The following is a 20,000-nucleotide window of genomic DNA, read 5'->3' as shown; positions in this document are numbered from 1 at the left end:
TTTTTTTCTTTCTTTAAAGTGGAGAGTGCTCTGCTCCTCAGAAGAGAGAGACGAATGTGCTGAGATGATTCATGTGTGGAGATCACACAAGCTTCCATCAGCTCACGTGCATGTCTTTAGGTCAATATACAGTACAGACCAAAAGTTTGGACAACTTCTCATTCAAAGAGTTTTCTTTATTTTCATGACTATGAAAATTGTAGAGTCACACTGAAGGCATCAAAGACTATTTGAGCAAGAAGGAGAGTGATGGGGTGCAGCGCCAGATGACCTGTCCTCCACAGTCACCGGACCTGAACCCAATCGAGATGGTTTAGGGGTGAGCTGGACCGCAGACAGAAGGCAAAAGGGCCAACAAGTGCTAAGCATCTCTCGGGGAACTCCTTTAAGACTGTTCACAAACCTTCGATTGGGAGTCCGATTCTCTAACCACCAGGCCACGACTTCCCGTTAAAGATTAACATGCTGAATGTTTGAATTACGAATATTAACTCTCACAAACATACAAACACATCCACTTCATTTGGTTTGACTGGACAGCTGTTTCTCTGCTGTATTATTAATAAATGAGGCTCATTGGGAAAACAGGCCTCTACCTATATTTTTGCAAACCTCCAAAAACTGTACGTATGCATATAATTCACCACAGTTTCCAGCTGGAAATAACACTAGTTATAGTAAAACTCCAACATCTTTTGATTACAGGGGACATTACTGAGTAATAAATACCTATTTTTGTGTGGCATCTTGCACAATACTATGCTAAGACCTCTTAAGACCAAAGTGTATGATTAGTAAAATAACTCCATTTTTCGATGCAAAGACTTGTAAGCAAAAATGCATTTCTGCTTGTGTCCTTACACTATCGGTTAGGTTTAGGATAGGTTTTTGTGAAGGTGATGTATAAGTTATTTTCAAATGTTAAAAATTTAATTGCCGTTAATCTGTTTCAGATAAAACTGAACACACTCCTAGCATCACATATGTCACTTGGAAAGAGTTGAAAAATGTGCAAGAAGCAATTTGAAGAAATGTCACCACATGCACATATTTCCACTGAGCCTGGCTTAGCCTGACTTTGAGAGTCTGGGTTTGTATGCTCATGACACACACTCTGAAGGGATTGAACTGGTTGATGATTATTTCATCATTTTATTTTATGTGGTGTCTGGAGGCTTAAATTTGTTGTACAGTCAGTGAAGATGGTGTCCATGGTGATTGTGTGAGATTCTAGTCTTTGATTGGTCTATCCGGTTATGATATCATCATCAAAACAACTCCGTCTCCATGGAGATCTGCATCTGAGGTCATGTTGCCAGTATCACTCCCAGATGTGTGAGTGGACTGTGTTATCTCACTTAGTTTTACACACACACACACACACACACTCCCAGATTCCTTCTATATAATATCAGTGGAAACATATAACTAAGAACTTCATCCAAAATTCTCATACTGTCCAGAATTTTTTATTATTTAATTAATTTTATTACAGAAAGAGGGAAAGTTGTTGTCACTGTTCCTGAGCTCTTATTAGGGCTGGGGGAGTTCGTTGGAGTATCTTGACAGTGTTTCCATTAAATAATATTGAGTCTGTTAAGTAACAGGTACAATCACAATGATGTATCTGAAGTGTCTTGCTCATTGAGGTTTTCAGGGAGTAGTATTTCATTATGGGACTCATATGCTAATTCAGTTTTTTAATCACTATTTTTCCTCTAATTAGTAAATATGATCATCACCCTGTAACATGCTGGAGTGTTAGTAGTGTTATATCTGTAAGATGTGCTAAGTGTGTGTGTGTGTGTGTGTGTGTGTGTGTGTGTGTGTGTGTGTGTTTAGGTGAAGCCGTGTGTGGTGGAGCCCTTGGACTATGAGAGTGTGCTGGTGCAGAGGAAAACTCAGATCCTCAGCGATGGACTCAGGGATATGCTGCAGTTTCCTCTCGAGGATTTCCAGGTCAGAACATCTGTGACTTTCCAGTCAGTTTTTTTTTATTGTAGTATCTAGGGATGCACCAAAATGGACATTCTGGGACGAAACCAAACATTCTGGATGCACTTGGCGAAAACAACAAAAACTAAAATGCTTTGTAGTAATTATTTATTCTTTTATTAAATAATCTAAAGTAATTTTGTAGGACTTTTTAATTAATCAACCTTCAAATGCATCAACAGAGATCATCTTCATCTCAGTTCATCTTTAATTCTATCTTTTGTCTCACGTAACAAACGGTAAACAGTGTTTTGTGTTGAAGAGCCACTAATAAAGTAAGTTAAAGTAACATAAAGTTCTCTTTCTTAAAATGTAAATGAGTGTAGATGTCAACTTTTTCATATATATTTACAGGATTGAAGTCTGTCAGGTAAAACATGAGCTTCTTGATGCAGTTCAGTCTGATATTTCATTCAAGTCGTTACTCTTGGTCAGAGGCTTTCAGAAATATTTAGTTTATATGAAACATAGCGTTGAGTAACATTTCAACTAAGTTTGATGGTGCAACTCAAATATATTTAGTAGTTGTAAAGTTGTAAATTACTGCCCCTTTACATCGAAACAAGCCTTATTTGTAACTAACTCACAGCCGGTGAAACCGGTCCCACGTCCACAGTGTTTACACTCCTCAGAACATCAACCTACTAATGGTTTACTTATCATTGTCTCTCTACATTCGACTGGGACAGGAAGTAACATTGAAATATGACACATTTCAGCTTTAATCTCTGAACAATGAGACTTTGTGACCTGAGCCACAGATCTCATGACACCAGGCTCTGTCCATCCTGATCTATGAGCGGCCGGCTCACAGACACATCCTCAGAGATCCTGACCAGCAGAGCAGATCTCTTCTGTCCTTTCTCTGGGGCACCGGCTGTGGTCACACTGTACAGCTGGAGTCATGGCTTTAATAGGCCATCATTTAATTCATACTACCCATAAACATATCATGAAGAACATACTTTTGGAACAAACACTGTCTTTTTCAGCTATAGAAAAACTGTAAAATAGCTTGTAAGGCTTGCCCCGCCTCCGGGGTCTTCTGATTGGTCCACTGTTTTATTGACGTGAGTTCAACCGTTGAAATTCTTTTGCGTTGACACGGCATCTTAAAATCGCTCATGTATGAGATAGACGCTGCAAAAGACGCGATAGGAAAATGCACGCAAAAAAAGGCGATCAGTAATAAAAACGCGAACAGTAATAAAAACGCGAACAGTAAGAAATCCAATATGAATCTGCACTAAATTGTTTGAGATTATAAATGTTCTCATTTCTGATTGATTTTATATAGAGGTCATTCAATTGTGGATTCATATTTTGGAGGGGCACTGCTCTGCCTTCTTGTTCCTCGACACACCAACATGTTTTCCATCTTAAAGTTCCTGATGTGCTGCTGATCTCGTGACATCACACCATTGTATGCCTTTGTGAGCTTGCCTTGAACCTGTGACCTTTAAGGTTACCAACCCAGGTCTTCAACCACTGCGTGAATCTTCATTGGCTCTTAAAGTTATACTCACACACTGCTGTCCTGTAGTGGTGTGCTCATGGTATTTGGGAGTTTGTGTGTGGCTCCTGGGAGACTATGGCAGTGTCCTCCAGTCTGCTCCTCACCCGCTGCGATTAGCATCTCTCCAGGAGGAAGTGAGGGCTTCAGGGAGGGAAGTTTGGGAACAGGAGGGCTCTATTGTGTTTTTTTTTTTTTGGAATGCTGTTAACACTATTTTCCGCTGGTTCTGAGACCCACTGATCCTGGTGACACAGAGAAACACTTTCCTTCTAAATATAAAACATCAAGAGCATTTGAGGTAAACGGACAGTCATTTATACATTTCATCTCAGATCTGGACTTTGTTCAGGGTTCATGACATATTTCATTTTACATGAATAAAAAAATAAAAAAGGATAGTGAAAAATGAGTGATGACAAAACATTGTGAATTTGTCACCAAACCACCAAAAATTCAGTAGATTGTGAAGATTAGAGATTAGATATTAGATTAGTTATATTATTATCAGTGATATAGAATTATAATTTGATATTTTAAATTTGATTTTATTTGTATTTATTTATTTTGCTTTCATTTTAAATATAGTAAAGTTTTTGTAATTTTATTGTGTTTTAGACTCTTTTATTAGTTAATTTATGTCCATATAGTTTACTTTATTAAGTTTTAGTTTTTAGTTTTAGTTATCAATCTAAACTGAATGTTTTTTTTTTATTTAATTAATTTGGTGTTTATTTTATTTCAAGTAATGAAAATGTTTTTAATGGTTTTAATTTTAGTTAAATGATAATAACCTTAAATATTAGGCTCGGGACCGTATGACACACCTACATTTGTCAAATAAAATACTTTAAAAATGCTGATTGCTAAAGGAGAATATAGTTTATAATTTTATGTATTTTCTAGTATTTTTTATATAATATTATTTTATTTATCGGCAGGTTAATTTTCTTGAATTGTTACTGCTTTTACGGTTTCAGCTGGTGTGTAATGAAGGTGCACGAGGAAGACGATATACAAAGGGTTTCTTTTAATGATCGCGGAGGAACAAGGGCACATCCAACATAAACTTAACTCACATCAGGATACAACAATACTACAGTACTACAAACAATACAATACTACAGACAGGGTATTTAAGCACACAGGAGGTAATCAGGGAAATGGAGACAAGTGGGGACTAATCAATTAACAAAACAAAAACAGGAAAAAGACCAAATAAGGAAACTGAAAGTCACTGAATGTAACAGTTTGCCCCCTCCCGGAATGGTGCGTCCTCGCACCGCAAGAAGAATACCAGCGGAGGGAGGGTGGGGGTTCTGGAGGCGGGCGTGGGGCAGACAAGGGGCAAGCGAAGAGGGAGCAAGGAGCTTGGAACCAGGGCTGAGTGGATGGAGGGAGGAGCCAGGGAGGAGCCCGGAGCAGGAAGAGCCAGATGGTCCTCCAGAGACCAGCCAGGATGGAGATCCATGGTGGAGTCAACGGCGGGAGGAGCCATGGTGTAGGAGGAGCCGACGACACCAGGGGCCCGACAGACGGAGACTGCGCCGGTGGGTGAGGAGCCCAAGATGGAGCAGAGCAGCCACAGAGCCAGGGTAACGCCGAGGGTCCGGAGGTCCAAGGCAGCGCTGAAGGCACCAGCGACTGAGGCGGAGGCGGGGCTCCGGAAGCCCGTTGCGGAGTCGGAGCGACGGAGGACGGAGGTGGAGTCGGAAAGAAGGAGGTGCCTGACAGAGCCGGAGGGATGGAATGACGAGGAGAAGCAATAGGAGTGGAGTACCGAGGCGGCGGATGGTCAATGACTGACCAAGGTGGAGCCGGAGGGACGAGGGAGCCCGGTGGAGCAGGTGGGATAACGGGCCACGGTGAAGATGAGGGAGCAGGGTGCCAAGGCGGAGCCGCAGGGTCGAAAACTGAGGTGGAGTCCAGGGCTCGGAGGCTGGAGGCGGAGACAGGAATCCACACGCCAAGGCGGAGCTGGAGACTGGAGGTCCCGCGGCGAACCAGATGGCGCTGACTGAGGGTGAGCTGCGGGACTGACTGGCATCAGCGGAGATGAGGTTGAGGAACTGGCTGGTCTAGGAGGATATGAGAAAGAAAGGATGGGAGGAAACACAGGAGGATCAGGACTGGACAGAGTCAGCATAGAAACAGGAGATACGGGGCTGGATTGAACCAGCGGAAGTGGAGCAGAGGAACAAACTGGTCTTGGAGGAGGTGGGAGAGGGAGGCTGGGAGGGAATACAGTAGGATCAGGGCTGGACGAAACCAGCGGAGAAACAGAAAACTCAGGGCTGGACGGAACCAGCAGAGAAAAAGAAAATTCAGGGCTGGGCAGAACCAGCGGAAATGGAGCAGAGGAACTGACTGATCTAGGAGGAGGTGGGAGTGGGAGGCTTTGTTCTCTGACAGTGACAGGCTCGGGCTCTGTGGCTGCGGTGGGCTCTAGCTGCGGTGGGCTCTAGCTTCGTGCAGCGGGATGATGGCTGGCTGGTCTCTGGGTCGGGAGATATCCTCTTCAGTGGGCCCGATGGTGAATGGGGATCCATTTTTCTCCAGCACACACTCCACGAAGGTGGAGAAATCTTCTCTGGGACTGTTCGCTGGTAGGCGTGCCTTACACCGCTCGCTCAGGCCGGTGTAGTAAAAATTACAGAGTGAGCGGTGGGGGAAGTGGGTAAGGCATGCCAGATCGAGAAAGTCCCTAGTATGGTCCTCCAGCAAACGGTCCAGTTGCTCCAGGCACAGGAGTTGGACTGCTGGAATTGCCATTCCGGGAGAGGGAGGAAAACAAAACAAAAAGAAAAAAAACGCCGCTAAATAAACTACACTTTTGGGTCCGTGATTCTGTTTCGGTTTTAGCTGGTGTGTAATGAAGGCGCACAAGGATCACAGAGGAACAAGGGCACATCCAACATAAACTTAACTCACATCAGGATACAACAATACTACTTTAATCACGGATGAGGAAAAACTAAACAGACAGGGTATTTAAGCACACAGGAGGTAATCAGGGAAATGGAGACATGTTGGGATTAATCAATTAACAAAACAAGAACAGGAAAAAGACCAAATAAGGAAACTGAAAGTCAGTGAATGTAACAACTGCGTTCTGATATTATTTGCAGTATCGTGTTTTATTTTTGAGAGTGTGAGAGAGAGTTCTGATTGGTTAAACAAATTATGCAGCACTCTTGACCTCTTTCAAGCTTTTATTGGCTGAATGGATGGAGACTGTCTGTCCATAAGCATTGAAGTTGGCAGTTTGAGTTCTGCGGATCTGGCGGACGTGAGTCAGGCTGGGGAGTTTTGCTATGAAAAACTCCCCAACCTGCTTGAGTTCATCCTGCCTGCTTTGTTTGTCCAGTTGTAGTGTTTCTCTCATGAGAAAACTCCCAAATAGAGTTATACTCAACAAAAAGTCACACTGAAACTGTGTATTTGTTTGCTTGAGCAACAAAAGTGGGATAAGAGTTTCAGTGTCAGTCATGAGAGCTGTGATTTTTGTCAATGCGTTTAATAGGTCTTCTCTGAGTAATGTGATTGAAATTGATTAAAGTGATAGTTCACCCAACAGTGAAAATTCAAGCTCATATCGTTCCAAACCTTTATGATTTTTCTTTTTCTGTGGAACCTAAAAGAAGACCATTCAAAAAACGCAATGAAAGTCAGAGGGTCCTGTGTTAAATATATAATCTACAATATAATATGGTATTGGTGATTTGGCAGTTTTAATTTTTGGGTGCTCAAATGAAGTGTTCATGAGCTCAAATTTGCGCCATGTTATCGATGAAGATGTGATAAGAAAAAATAACACTGTTAGATTATTATTAATAAGTCATCAATGTTTTGAAAAGGAAACATCTAAAAGGAATAGGATTGTGTCACTTATGAGTGCTTAAGTTCTCGTGTTCATCTCTGATTTGTTGGAGGTGCCAGCCACCGATCCAGCATCAGTCAGTGTTTTTCTGTCCATCTTTCTTCTGCAGGTGTGTATGCTGCCACGACAGATACGGACGCTCTACCCCTCCATACCTCCACACGCACTGAGAGAGGCACAGAGTCTGTTTGTGCAAGAGGTAAAACACACAGAGAGAGAGACCTACACATACACACACACACACACACACAGAGAGGGAGAGACTTACACACACACACACACACACACACACACACACACACACACACACACACACACACACAGAGGGACAGACTTACACACACACACAAACACACACACACACACACACACAGAGGGAGAGACTCACACACACACAGTGAGAGAGAGAGAAAGAGAGAGAGAGAGAGAGAAACCTACACACACAAACACAGACCTACACACACACACACACACACACACACAGAGAGGGAGAGACTAAAACACACACACACACACACACACACAGAGGGAGAGACCTAAACAACACACACACACACACACACACACACAGAGGGACAGACTTACACACACACACAAACACACAAACACACACACACACACAGATGGAGAGACTTACACACACACACAGTGAGAGAGAGAGAAAGAGAGAGAGAGAGAGAGACCTACACACACAAACACAGACCTACACACACACACACACACACACACACACAGAGAGGGAGAGACTAAAACACACACACACACACACACACACAGAGGGACAGACTTAAACACACACACAAACACACACACACACAGAGGGAGAGACCTAAACAACACACACACACACACACACACAGAGGGACAGACTTACACACACACACAAACACACACACAGAGGGAGAGACCTACACACACACACACACACACACACACACAGAGGGAGAGACTCACACACACACACACACACACACACACAGATGGAGAGACTTACACACACACACAGTGAGAGAGAGAGAAAGAGAGAGAGAAACCTACACACACAAACACAGACCTACACACACACACACACACAGAGGGAGAGACTAACACACACACACACACACAGAGGGACAGACTTACACACACACACACACACACACAGAGGGAGAGACCTAAACAACACACACACACAGAGGGACAGACTTACACACACGCACAAACACACACACACACACACACACACAGAGGGAGAGACTCACACACACACACACACACACAGATGGAGAGACTTACACACACAGAAAGAGAGAGAGAGAAAGAGAGAGAGAAAGAGAGAGAGAGAGACCTACACACACAAACACACACAGAGAGGGAGAGACTAACACACACACACACACACACACAGAGGGACAGACTTACACACACACACACACACACAAACACACACACACACACACACACACAAACACACACACACACACACACACACAGAGGGAGAGACCTAAACAACACACACACACACACACACACACACAGAGGGACAGACTTACACACACGCACAAACACACACACACACAGAGGGAGAGACTCACACACACACACACACACACACACACACACACACAGATGGACAGACTTACACACACACAGAGAGAGTGAGAGAAAGAGAGAGAGAGAGACCTACACACACAAACACAGACCTACACACACACACACACACACACACAGAGAGGGAGAGACTAACACACACACACACACACACAGAGGGACAGACTTACACACACACACAGAGGGAGAGACCTAAACAACACACACAGACACACACACACACACACAAAGGGAGAGACTCACACACACACACACACAGATGGAGAGACTTACACACACAGAGAGAGAGAGAGAGAAAGAGAGAGAGACCTACACACACACACACACACATACACACACACACACACACACAGAAACCTACACACACACACACACACACACAGAGGGACAGACTTACACAGACTTACACACAGACACACGCACACACACAGACACAGACACACGCACACACACTTACAGAGCACTTCCAATGTAACCACAACTTCACTGTCTCACATTTATTGAACTTATATTTTACCTTCTCAGTCGTCCAGAGTGTGTGTGTAAGACAGAAGAGCGTGGCACCTATTATTCTTTAACAGTATTTGAGCGTTTGACCTCCTCACACATACTTACTGCACTCAGAGGATTTCCTCTGTTGTTTCTAGAGAGGACTTTGTCCGAGATTGACCTTCATTTCACGTAACACACTCACTCCTAGCTGAGAGGAGAATAGTGCTCCATTGTTCTGCAGATATTCCCACTTTATTACACTCACTGCCAGATAGGTATAAACCCACGGGATACTCCCAAACTATTTCAACTACACACACACACGCACTGATGTTACTGGCAGACACATGGCTGCTGTCCAGTCGAATTTATTGAACATGAGATTTCTAAACCTAGTGAGCTTCATCTCAGGTGCAGTCTACACGAGAAGCTGCCTTCAAAAGGGACGGCTAATAAAATGCATATATAATTTACATAACATATTAACCCCTTAAAGCCTGATGTTTGAAATAATAATCAAATAAATCACTTGAGATCTTTATAATAGTATACTGAATAACAAAATGCATACATATAAATTGTCAATTAATAAATAAGATGATATTTAAATGTTTATTTCAATGATCAAATGTATGTAGTTTTAATTGTGAGGGGGACACTAAATGAAAATTAATAAAATATTGATTGAGAGATGAAAAAAAAACATTCCTCAAAAGTCTGATGGGTTATATTTGATACTCACTTTTTAATATGATTTTGATTAGTTGCATCAATCCAGTGAGTCTTCAGCTTGTATTAGTACTATCTCTTTAAAAGTCATTCGATTTCACATTTCCTTTTGTTTTTTTTTCACAATTATATGAAAAAAAGCCTTTTACCTGGTAAAAAAGGTGTAAACAATCAATCAGACAACAGCAGGCATGTAGTAGATTGTGTACAACAGGTCTTTCAGCAAAGTTTTGATCATACTGATCATTTAGATAACTTGGAAATTTTTTTGAATATAACACAGTAGGCTTTATAGGGTTAAGTGCAAGTTTTTCACAGAGCATGCATTGTATTATGGGATTGATAGAAATCAGCATAACTCTTCTGTAACAGCTTTTATGTCTAGTGTGCGTATGATTCCTAAAATGTTGCATCTTACTAGGGATTGTTGCTGGAGTGTGTTTTAAACTTTCATCAGGTTTGTGCAAATATGATCTCATGCTGTGTGTTTAAATATTGAGTGGTCCTTCTCTTCCACTCTTTTTCCAAATGTACTGTTGAGAAATGGGTTTTCCTGCCCCTGCCTTTCATCTCTTTCCCCTCTTCCTAAAAATCTGATTGGACAGAGAGCAAAGGATTGAGGGAATAAATGAGATCTTTTTAAGCGCAGGGTGACTTTGCATAAAACAGCTACTCAAAAATAGTAATGCTGTTGCATTTCCTTTCAAGTCAGAAAGGAGAAAAGCAGTCAAGGATGTGGTTGCAGTTAACACTCATGCTCCAGATCATTTAAGCTGTGGTGCTCAGGCAAATGATGCTGGTTTGAATCCAGTTTGTGATTCGCTATGAGCCCATTTCAGCCCCTCAAATAGTTTCCACTCTTTATTATTGCAATTGAGATTCAAAACAAGTGCATTGCATACATATTAATCCATTATGTATGTGCACAAAATAAATTGATTTAGTTGAATAATATTGTATATATATATTATTATTATTTTGAATTAGTTTTTATTTTTATATTTGACATAAAATCAAACCAGTTTTTTTTTACACAATTTGGTTGTGTTTTTGACAGTGTTGTTCTTTTATTATTTTTTATACATTTAGTTAGTTTTTAAAAAAATACTTAATGTTAATTTTGTTTTTTATTATTTCACTTTTAGTTTAGTTACTTTTAGGTATAGTTTTAGTGATTTTTTTTCAGTTAATGTTCATTTATTTTAATTTCAATAAACATAATATAATTATATTACAGTTGCACTGAAAATTTAATAAAATTAAATAACATTTAATTAAAAAAACGTATTTAATATTGAAGATTAACTATTTTCTCTTTATTTCTTTTTATGTATTTTAGTAAATCGGTTCATAAATTGAATTTACACATTGGCTCCTAGGGTCTTTTTCTTTAATGTAAGGACAGTAGAGAGAAGGGACAGGACATCATGGACAGAGAAAGAAGGAATGAGTCTAGGACATGTTGCATGTCAGAAATGAACCCACATCTCCCACTTGAGCACCACTGCTTAGCCTATCAAGTTAGTCTGTAGCCTTGGCTTTCATAACACCTATTTGAGTCATTTTAATAAAGAGATTTTGTGTGAGCAATCATTTTTCAATTTGTATATGCTGATGATGTTAATGCTATTGTGTTTATTCCTACAGTGCATCAAATCTTACATCTCTGACTGGCATGTTGTCAATTACAAATATGAGGATTATTCCAGTGACTTCCGTCAGCTTCCCAAGTAAGAACCTCTATTAGAGCGAGACATGCTGCAGCCTGTGTGACTGATTATAACTGTGAAGACAGAGGACTGCAGGGTATCATTGTTACGATGTGCTCCTAGGCTTCTCTGTGTGTGCGCGTATGTGTGTGTGTGTGTGTGTTACTGTCAGCTCTTGGAAAGATGTTTGTGTTGGTGAGAGCAGGAAATGTGTTTTGCTGGGTAACAATAGAGCAGAGGAACAGTGAGTGAGGCCATCATCTGCACATTGCCACACACACACACACACACACACACACACACACACACACACACACAGGCCTTTAGTAACTGTTTAAATGGCCAGATGTTTTTTCATCGTTTAACGAGACGTGTGGAGCAGGATGAGCCTGCAGCCAAGATCTGATTATCTGGTAAAGAAACATAAAAACTTTCTAGAAGGTCATTACCAATCATTATATAAAACTGAACAGAGAGGTATGAAGTTCATGTAGACACAAATGTAGATGAAAATAAATTCCGAACAAGCAAATTAACATAAAAACTTTTTTTTTGGATGATATAAATTTTGTCTGTAATTTTTCTATGTACAGTACATGACGTCTCTTATGCTTACCAAGGCTGCATTTATTTAATCAAATATACAGTAATATTTTGAAATATTTTTTACTGTTTAAAATAACTGTTTGTTCTTTTATTGTAAATTATTACTTTTTTTCGGGATTCTTTGATGAATAGAAAATTCAAAAGAACTTTGTAACATTTTTAAAGTTATTTATTGTCAAGCTAATCCTTGCAGAATAAAAGAAAAATCTCAATTAATAAAAAAAAGAAAGAAAAAATAGAAATACTTCCCCAAACTTTTGAACAATTAATGCAATTGCTGCTTTCTTGTGTTCATTTGTGTTTTGTTTTGCACACAGCAAAGTGTCCAGACCTGATAATTTAGCGCAGCATGTTTTTGAGGTGGATGAAGATGTGGATAAAGATGAGGTAAGTCAAATACACTCACAAACACACCTCTCAGCACTGTGACCCTCTTGTTGACCTCTTAACAGTAGCTATGTTTTATCCACCTATTTTTATGCTAATTTGGATTATCCCATAAAAAAACGCTGGAAAAATGCCAAGATGTGCATAAATTCTAAAAATGCTTATGCGCATAACTGAGTAGGACAAACTTTTTATCCAATAAGAAAACGTGCATAAACTACGATGGAAACACATTTACTGAATAAATTCCAAAATGTGCATTGAAATGCACTGTGAGACAGGATAAACTGACTAACCAGCAGATCGATCTCATTCACAGCATCTATATGTTGTTTTGGACATCCTGAAATGCCTGAGGAAAGTCTGTTATCAAAGTATTTCTGTATAATTACTGTCTTGCATTTCCAAACAGCAGGCATCCACCTCTAAAAGCAATGACAGCATTTATTGTGTTACGTCTGCTCTCTGAAGCGCAAGCAGTGTTGGGGAGTAACTAGTTACATGTAACGGCGTTACGTAATTTAATTACAAAATTATTGTAACTGTAATTAGTTACAGTTACTAAGAAAAAATGAGTAATTAAATTACAGTTACTTATGAAATTTTTAACGATTACAAAGGGGATTACATTTGAATATTTACACACATCCACATACATATTTAACTGATTTCTTTCCCAAATTGCACTGACTATTCTGAGACATACTGCCCTAATAATTTCCGGGATGCGGAAACACAGTCTGGTTCGTAGAATCCACTCATAAAAACGAAATGCCTAACGCGGAAGGAATATGCCACATTTTGGATGACTAAATCAAAAGTAGGTCAGTACACTTGAATCAAAACATGACATGGACTAGTGTCTGTGAATATTAAGCCCCAAAAATGCAATATATGACTTGCACATTCTGCGTGTCTGTGGAAATCAGGCGCGGACTGGACACCGGGAGAACCGGGACAATTCCCGGTGGCCTGGCAGCCGATTTTGCCCCACTATTTAATATCATTATTGTATAATTGCCTTCCGAATGTACTAAAGCGATCATTTGCGAATCCGCCATTTGATAATTAAATCTCTAATAAATCATGACTCGCGCGCTCTCCGCTCAAAGTACTATATAAAGGACATCATTATTATCAGTTGTAATGTTACAGTAGTAATTTAGCTGAAAAAAATTCAGATTGTTTTTATAGGTTTAGGGGGAGCTACGACAGACAACAACACAACCCTTACGAAAATTAACATTTTAATATTTAACTATAAATCCAGAGAAAATGGTTAATATTGTTTAACTGTGATAAACAAAAATGTAAAATTATTTTACAAATGTATTTATTTAAAAATAAATACAAATCCATTTGCAAAAAAAAAATGAAACAAGGTTATTTTACTTTTATATAGGCTAATAAAAGCATGGTTAATTTTTGTAAGGGAAAAACATGACTCGTGTACAGTATTAGGATTTTTCTATAAAGATATTGTAGTATTGTAGAGTATTGTATTGTAAAGTATAGTTTTGTTCAATCTTGAGTATTAAAGTCATGAGAGAGATGGATAACAGGGCAAAATAAAGAGACTGAAGAGAAAAATGGAAGTGAAGGTGCAGTTCAGGAGAGAACTTATAATTATTTTGCATGTCCCCAAATTAAAGATTTAAACCTTTTTTTATGTCAGGTCCATACCAAAAATAGTTTTGTCCATGAATTTGTTTGTATGAGTTTGAATTTTCCAGTCTGAATTTTTTTCCCAGTCCGCCCCTCCTGTAAATTAATGGCAAAGACATGGTTTCATTTACTACACATAGGCCTACTGAAGCTCGCAGTGTTTTCAACCTCTGCCGCCTCAATATAGGAGTACACGAGCACATAAACATAATTTCTAGAACTGCTCCGTGTCACTTCATGTGCATTTTACTTATTTTGAGAAAACTATCATCATATACAGAGACAGCAGTTTCAAAAAAACCAATGTTTCAGGAGTTTATTATACAGAATACGTCACATGCTTATTAGATAACTGTATTTGAGTTGATGTATATGCTTTTATTTATTATTCTTTAATTTTCACAAATTTAGAAAAGTAATCAAAAAGTACTCAAAAGTAATTAGTTACATTACTTTAATAAAGTAATTGAAAAAGTTACACTACTATTACATTTTAAACAGGGTAACTTGTAATCTGTAACCTATTACATTTCCAAAGTAACCTTCCCAACACTGAGCGCAAGTAATTACATATGAAAACTATTATATTCAGTGGCTTCTCCTAGTTTTTTTTAGAGATATTTAGTGCCAGTTTATTAGGAAGTGACGTTTTTGTTCTCTTCGACTCATTGGATGGAATTCGCAAATGTTGTATGCGATATTCAAGTTTTGCGCATAAGTTAACTTCACATCTTTGGATGGAAACATAGCTACTGTAATCAGTCTTAAAGGATTAACTCACTTCCAAAATAAATATTTCCTGACAATTTACTCTCCCCCATGTCATCAAGATGTTCATGTCTTTTTATCTTCTGTCACAAAGAAATTAAGGCTTTTAAGGAAAACATTCCAGGATTTGTCTCCATATAATGGACTTCAGTGGTGGCCAACGGGCTGAAGGTCTGAAGGCATTTGTAGTAAAAAATAAAATAAAATAAATAAGTATATACATTTATTATATATTTTTTAAGACTCTTATTCCTCAGCTGGGGTTGAGCAGAGCATGTTGTAGATGCATTAAAACTGCCATGTGGACTGCAAAAAGTCCATTAAATGGAGAAAAATCCTAGAATGTTTTCCTCAAAAACCTTAATTTATTTGCAACTAAAGAAATAAGTGATGTTTGCGCTCTAATAAATACTACAGGATTATTTGCGACAGATGCTGTAAAGCTCACCTTATAGAATACAGTGTACCTCTGCTATGCACTACAATTGTGTATTTTAATAATAGGGTCATAATTTTGACTAGAGGTGTAAGAAAATATCGATACACGTGAATATCACAATAATTTGTTTGGCAATACTGTATTGATTCTCAAAAAAACTGAATATTGATATTTAAAAAATAAAATTCATACAACATTCATAAAAGTTGTTTTGTTTTGAGTTTACATCCCGGCCGCTAGATGGCAGTCTTCATCTCTGAACGACAGTGAGACTGACAGGAAATACTAACATTAGGGCACGCCACTAACGTTAGTAATGGAGGATGAAAGAATTGAACCCTGTTCCTGGTTCGGTGTACAAAGCTGAAACGTGCCGTCATTTGGGCTTTTGTGGTAATGTCCACCATTGGACTGTGGTGGCGCCATGTCCTGCATGAAGAGGGGCTCGCGCGGGGCAGGTCGAGGTGGGATGTAGGAGGCTGCAGCTTTCTCTCATTTTGGGGGTGTTTTGTGCAGTATGGGGTGGCGATTGCATTGCAGTTTCATCGCGGTTTCCACGCAGAACATAAATACAAACTGAAAAACCTGTGAAATCTAAGTGGAAAGGTTCAACATCTGTATTTATTTTATTGTTTTACAATTATTTTGTTTTCTTTAGGAATCCTGTAAGAACTTTTTCATTTATATTAAACAGATGTAATTTTTTTGTTCAGATCAAGATGTTATGACATTGTATGTCAATTTTAAACTGAAACTGGGAACCTTTAAAGCAGGTTCTAATATATATATATATATATATATATATATATATATATATAATATTTTTATAAAATACATTTTATACGTATTATACATTTAACCAAAGGATCCCGAAAGCACTTTAATTCACAGTTAATAATTTAATTCACACAAAACACATTCACAGATGCACACTGTGAATAGTATGTGATTTGAGCCTTATAGCCTTATATATATATATATATATATATATATATATATATATATATATATATATATATATATATATATATATATATATATATATATATATATATATGCGTATACTTTATATATATACTTTTTTCAGATTCTACTGAATTAAACTGTCCTTTGAGTTGATCAGACTTTTCCTTTTCAAATCCAATGACCTGACAGCCTCCTGCCTCCCTCTTCCCAGAATTCTTCTTTCCATGAATGCTGCCCATGCTTTTAATTCTACTTATCAGCTTCCCACTCAAGATTGAGTCACGTTTCTTATTTTAGTCCAAATGTGTGCAGTATGACAGACTGCTATGTAAGTCAGGTCGTAGGTTTGAAGAAGGCAGTATAATTGTTATTATGCTGAGTTTTTGGCCTCTATGGACCATGAATTAACTATGGACTATGGTCCAATAATTATGGACTAAGTTCCCGTTAGACTAATTTGTCTAATTTTGTTGCTGATTGATTTTTTTGTATTCATAGAACGATATTGTGATAATGAGTGTGTTTTGGCATCGCAGTTAACACACAGCCAATTGCTGATGGCGATCCAACAACACAGCTAGTCATAACAGCTCGCCACATTAAGATTTTATATCACAGCCTATCAGAATCATTCAGGGTGTTTTCTTTAATGTTAACATTTATTTGTATTGCCGAGCTAAGCATCGCTATTACTAGTCCTCATATTTAAACTATTGTAAATAAATCCTTAACCATAAGTGTTAAATAATTTACAAGTTTGCATGGATGATAAAAATAGTAAAATAGTAAATAAAAAATACCGGAGACCCGACCAATATATAGAGACAGAGTACAGTTGCACCATGTATGCTCTTTCTTAAATTGTTCATGGCATTTCAATATAAATTCTGCTCATGTATTTGAAAGCTGCTGTTAGATCATTAAAGATAAATTGCATATGCAAACACTGCTCATATTTCTGGACTGGCCCAAGACTGTACAGTCATTCTGACTGGAAAGCTCAGATCTGTGTTTGTTTGTTGAGTGAACGCAGCTCTGTGAGGTCTATGAAGCATCCAGACCCCCTCTGCCCACCCACACAATCACAACACAAGCATTTCATCTGTAAAACGCTGTTGTGTGTGTGGTTTGTTTGTATCTACAGAGCGTCAAGAGTAAAGCAATAAGGAGTGTTTAACTGATGATTCAGAGACGAACCGACCCATTGTACTAAAGTTTAATCTTCTATTGTTTTTAAAAGTTCTTTTAGGCCATTTCTCTTCTCATCTACACCTTGTAGTGTCAGGTCTGACGCTTCTCGCAAAAACAGTTTATACCAGTACGTTTGTCCACGTTTGTCCGTTTTGACCAGTATAGCAAGATTGTCACCAGCCAAACTGTAAGCTTGTATAGTTTTTATGATGAAGTTGCCTTATCAAGTCTTGCTGGTTAAGCTTGATAAAAACAGGGCTCACAAAATCACCCGCCGCCTCTGGGTTATTGTGTCATTGATTTGCATTGTTCACTCACTTGTAGGGGTGAAATGGATCATAGTTAATCATTTGTACAAGTTTTGCATGTGCAAGTCTTGCCAAGCATTTTAAACCATTCACCGCAAGAAGAGGCTAAAGAGAGCTCAATTCGGTACTCATGTGCTGTTATTTGAACACACGCACAAAGAATTGATTCCTCTTTCACGTATCCTTGTCCGTGAATGGACACATACACACACAATTATCTCAAAATATCCGTCTCAGCATGTACTCTCTTTAACAGATGGTTAAGTGAACATAAACAAAAAGAAATTGGATGTGTATCATTATATTGCATCCGTGCATCTGGTCTTAAAGGGACAGCCCAGCCTATAAATAACTGCTGCTTTATGTGTTATTAATGTTAACTTTAGGGGAAAGCTGATGCTGAATAATGAATACTGTTCAGTTGTGGGTCTGGATTCTGTTCTTTTTTCCTTATTTGACTCCCACTTTGTTCAACTGCAGGATCAAACAGACAAACCTTGGACTTCCATTTAAAAACTATTTCTTGTTTTTGTGTGTGTGTGTGTGTGTGTGTGTGTTTAAAGGACACGGCCTCTCTGGGCTCTCAGAAGGGTGGTCTCATTAAACAGGGCTGGCTACATAAGGGCAACATGAACAGCGCCATCAGCGTCACCATGAGGGTGAGACTTTTCATTCCTGAGGAGATGTTATGTCTATGCATGTGTTTGCTTTTCATGTCTCATTTACACTCTTCTTTTTTTTCATGCAGTCATTCAAAAGAAGGTATTTCCACCTGACGCAGCTGGGCGATGGATCATTTAATCTCAACTTCTACAAGGATGAGAAGATCAACAAAGAGCCCAAAGGAACCATCTTCCTGGACTCCTGTATGGGAGTGCTGCAGGTGTGCAGACGTGCTCTAATGTTCACAACACAAACCTCTCTTGTTCAGAAACCTTCATGGTATTGTAGTATATTTTACTTTACTATGAATGCTTGGCATTCACTTTAACCATATTTCAAAGACAATAGAAGGAATTATGAAATTGCATATAAAGATGTTTAAGTTTAGTATAACTTAAGTATGCTTAAGTTGGATAAAAAAAACAGTTAAATTCAACTAATAGCATTTAATGAAAATTTAAACTATAATAAATGTTCATGTAATTGCAATTGACAAGCACTTAAATGTCATAAAGCATTATGTTCAGTGCACACGTAAGAATATTATTTCCATAATAAGTACTGAGAAGATGAGAAGGCAAAGAAAGGAGAGAGTGAAGGATGTGTTTTGATAATTGATAAGCATTCTCTCTGGGAGTGAATTTTCAACACGCACTCCCAAAAATAAAGCACTACGGCCCCCGCCGAACCCCCAAGCTATTTTTGTGAGGAATTTCCTGGAACCTGTGGCTGTAATCACTCATAGGTACGGTCAGCGTCACACCCTACATGTGTCACTTTGTCATCATCTGTAATGAGTTGTGTCTGTTTAATTAGCCCTCTTCCTCTGACCTCTGACCTCTGACACACCCCTCACCTCCTCACCCCGTCTGCCTCAAGAGAGCACTGACTTTTACTCAGACAGGGGTTATTATAGTTAACAAATACTAAAACCCCAAAAATGCCATTACCTTAAATAATATGTGTTTATCTCAGTGATTCTAAAATGGAGAGAAAATAGAAAGCAAATGACTGAAATACAAATGGGATTATATACATTGGTCAGAAGCACAGGAAGGAAGTGAATATTTCCACTAAAAGAAAAACTGTTTTAATGTCA

General features: G+C 38.8%; 1 protein-coding gene across 1 annotated transcript in view; it reads left to right on the top strand.

The window, feature by feature from the left end:
• zmp:0000001200 (dedicator of cytokinesis protein 9) overlaps positions 1-20,000 on the top strand; it is a 64,246-nt gene that overhangs the window by 1,533 nt on the left and 42,713 nt on the right. Inside the window, exons 2-7 of the mRNA XM_059561481.1 lie at positions 1,843-1,959; positions 7,498-7,587; positions 11,847-11,929; positions 12,832-12,901; positions 18,802-18,897; positions 18,987-19,121. Coding sequence (XP_059417464.1) covers positions 1,843-1,959; positions 7,498-7,587; positions 11,847-11,929; positions 12,832-12,901; positions 18,802-18,897; positions 18,987-19,121 — 591 coding nt within the window. The remainder of the gene's footprint in view (positions 1-1,842; positions 1,960-7,497; positions 7,588-11,846; positions 11,930-12,831; positions 12,902-18,801; positions 18,898-18,986; positions 19,122-20,000) is intronic.

Source organism: Carassius carassius, chromosome 11 (genome assembly GCF_963082965.1).
Source record: "Carassius carassius chromosome 11, fCarCar2.1, whole genome shotgun sequence".
Lineage (NCBI taxonomy): Eukaryota > Metazoa > Chordata > Actinopteri > Cypriniformes > Cyprinidae > Carassius > Carassius carassius.
The sequence above is the reverse complement of the archived record's forward strand: the minus strand, read 5'-3'. Positions and strand labels throughout refer to the sequence as shown.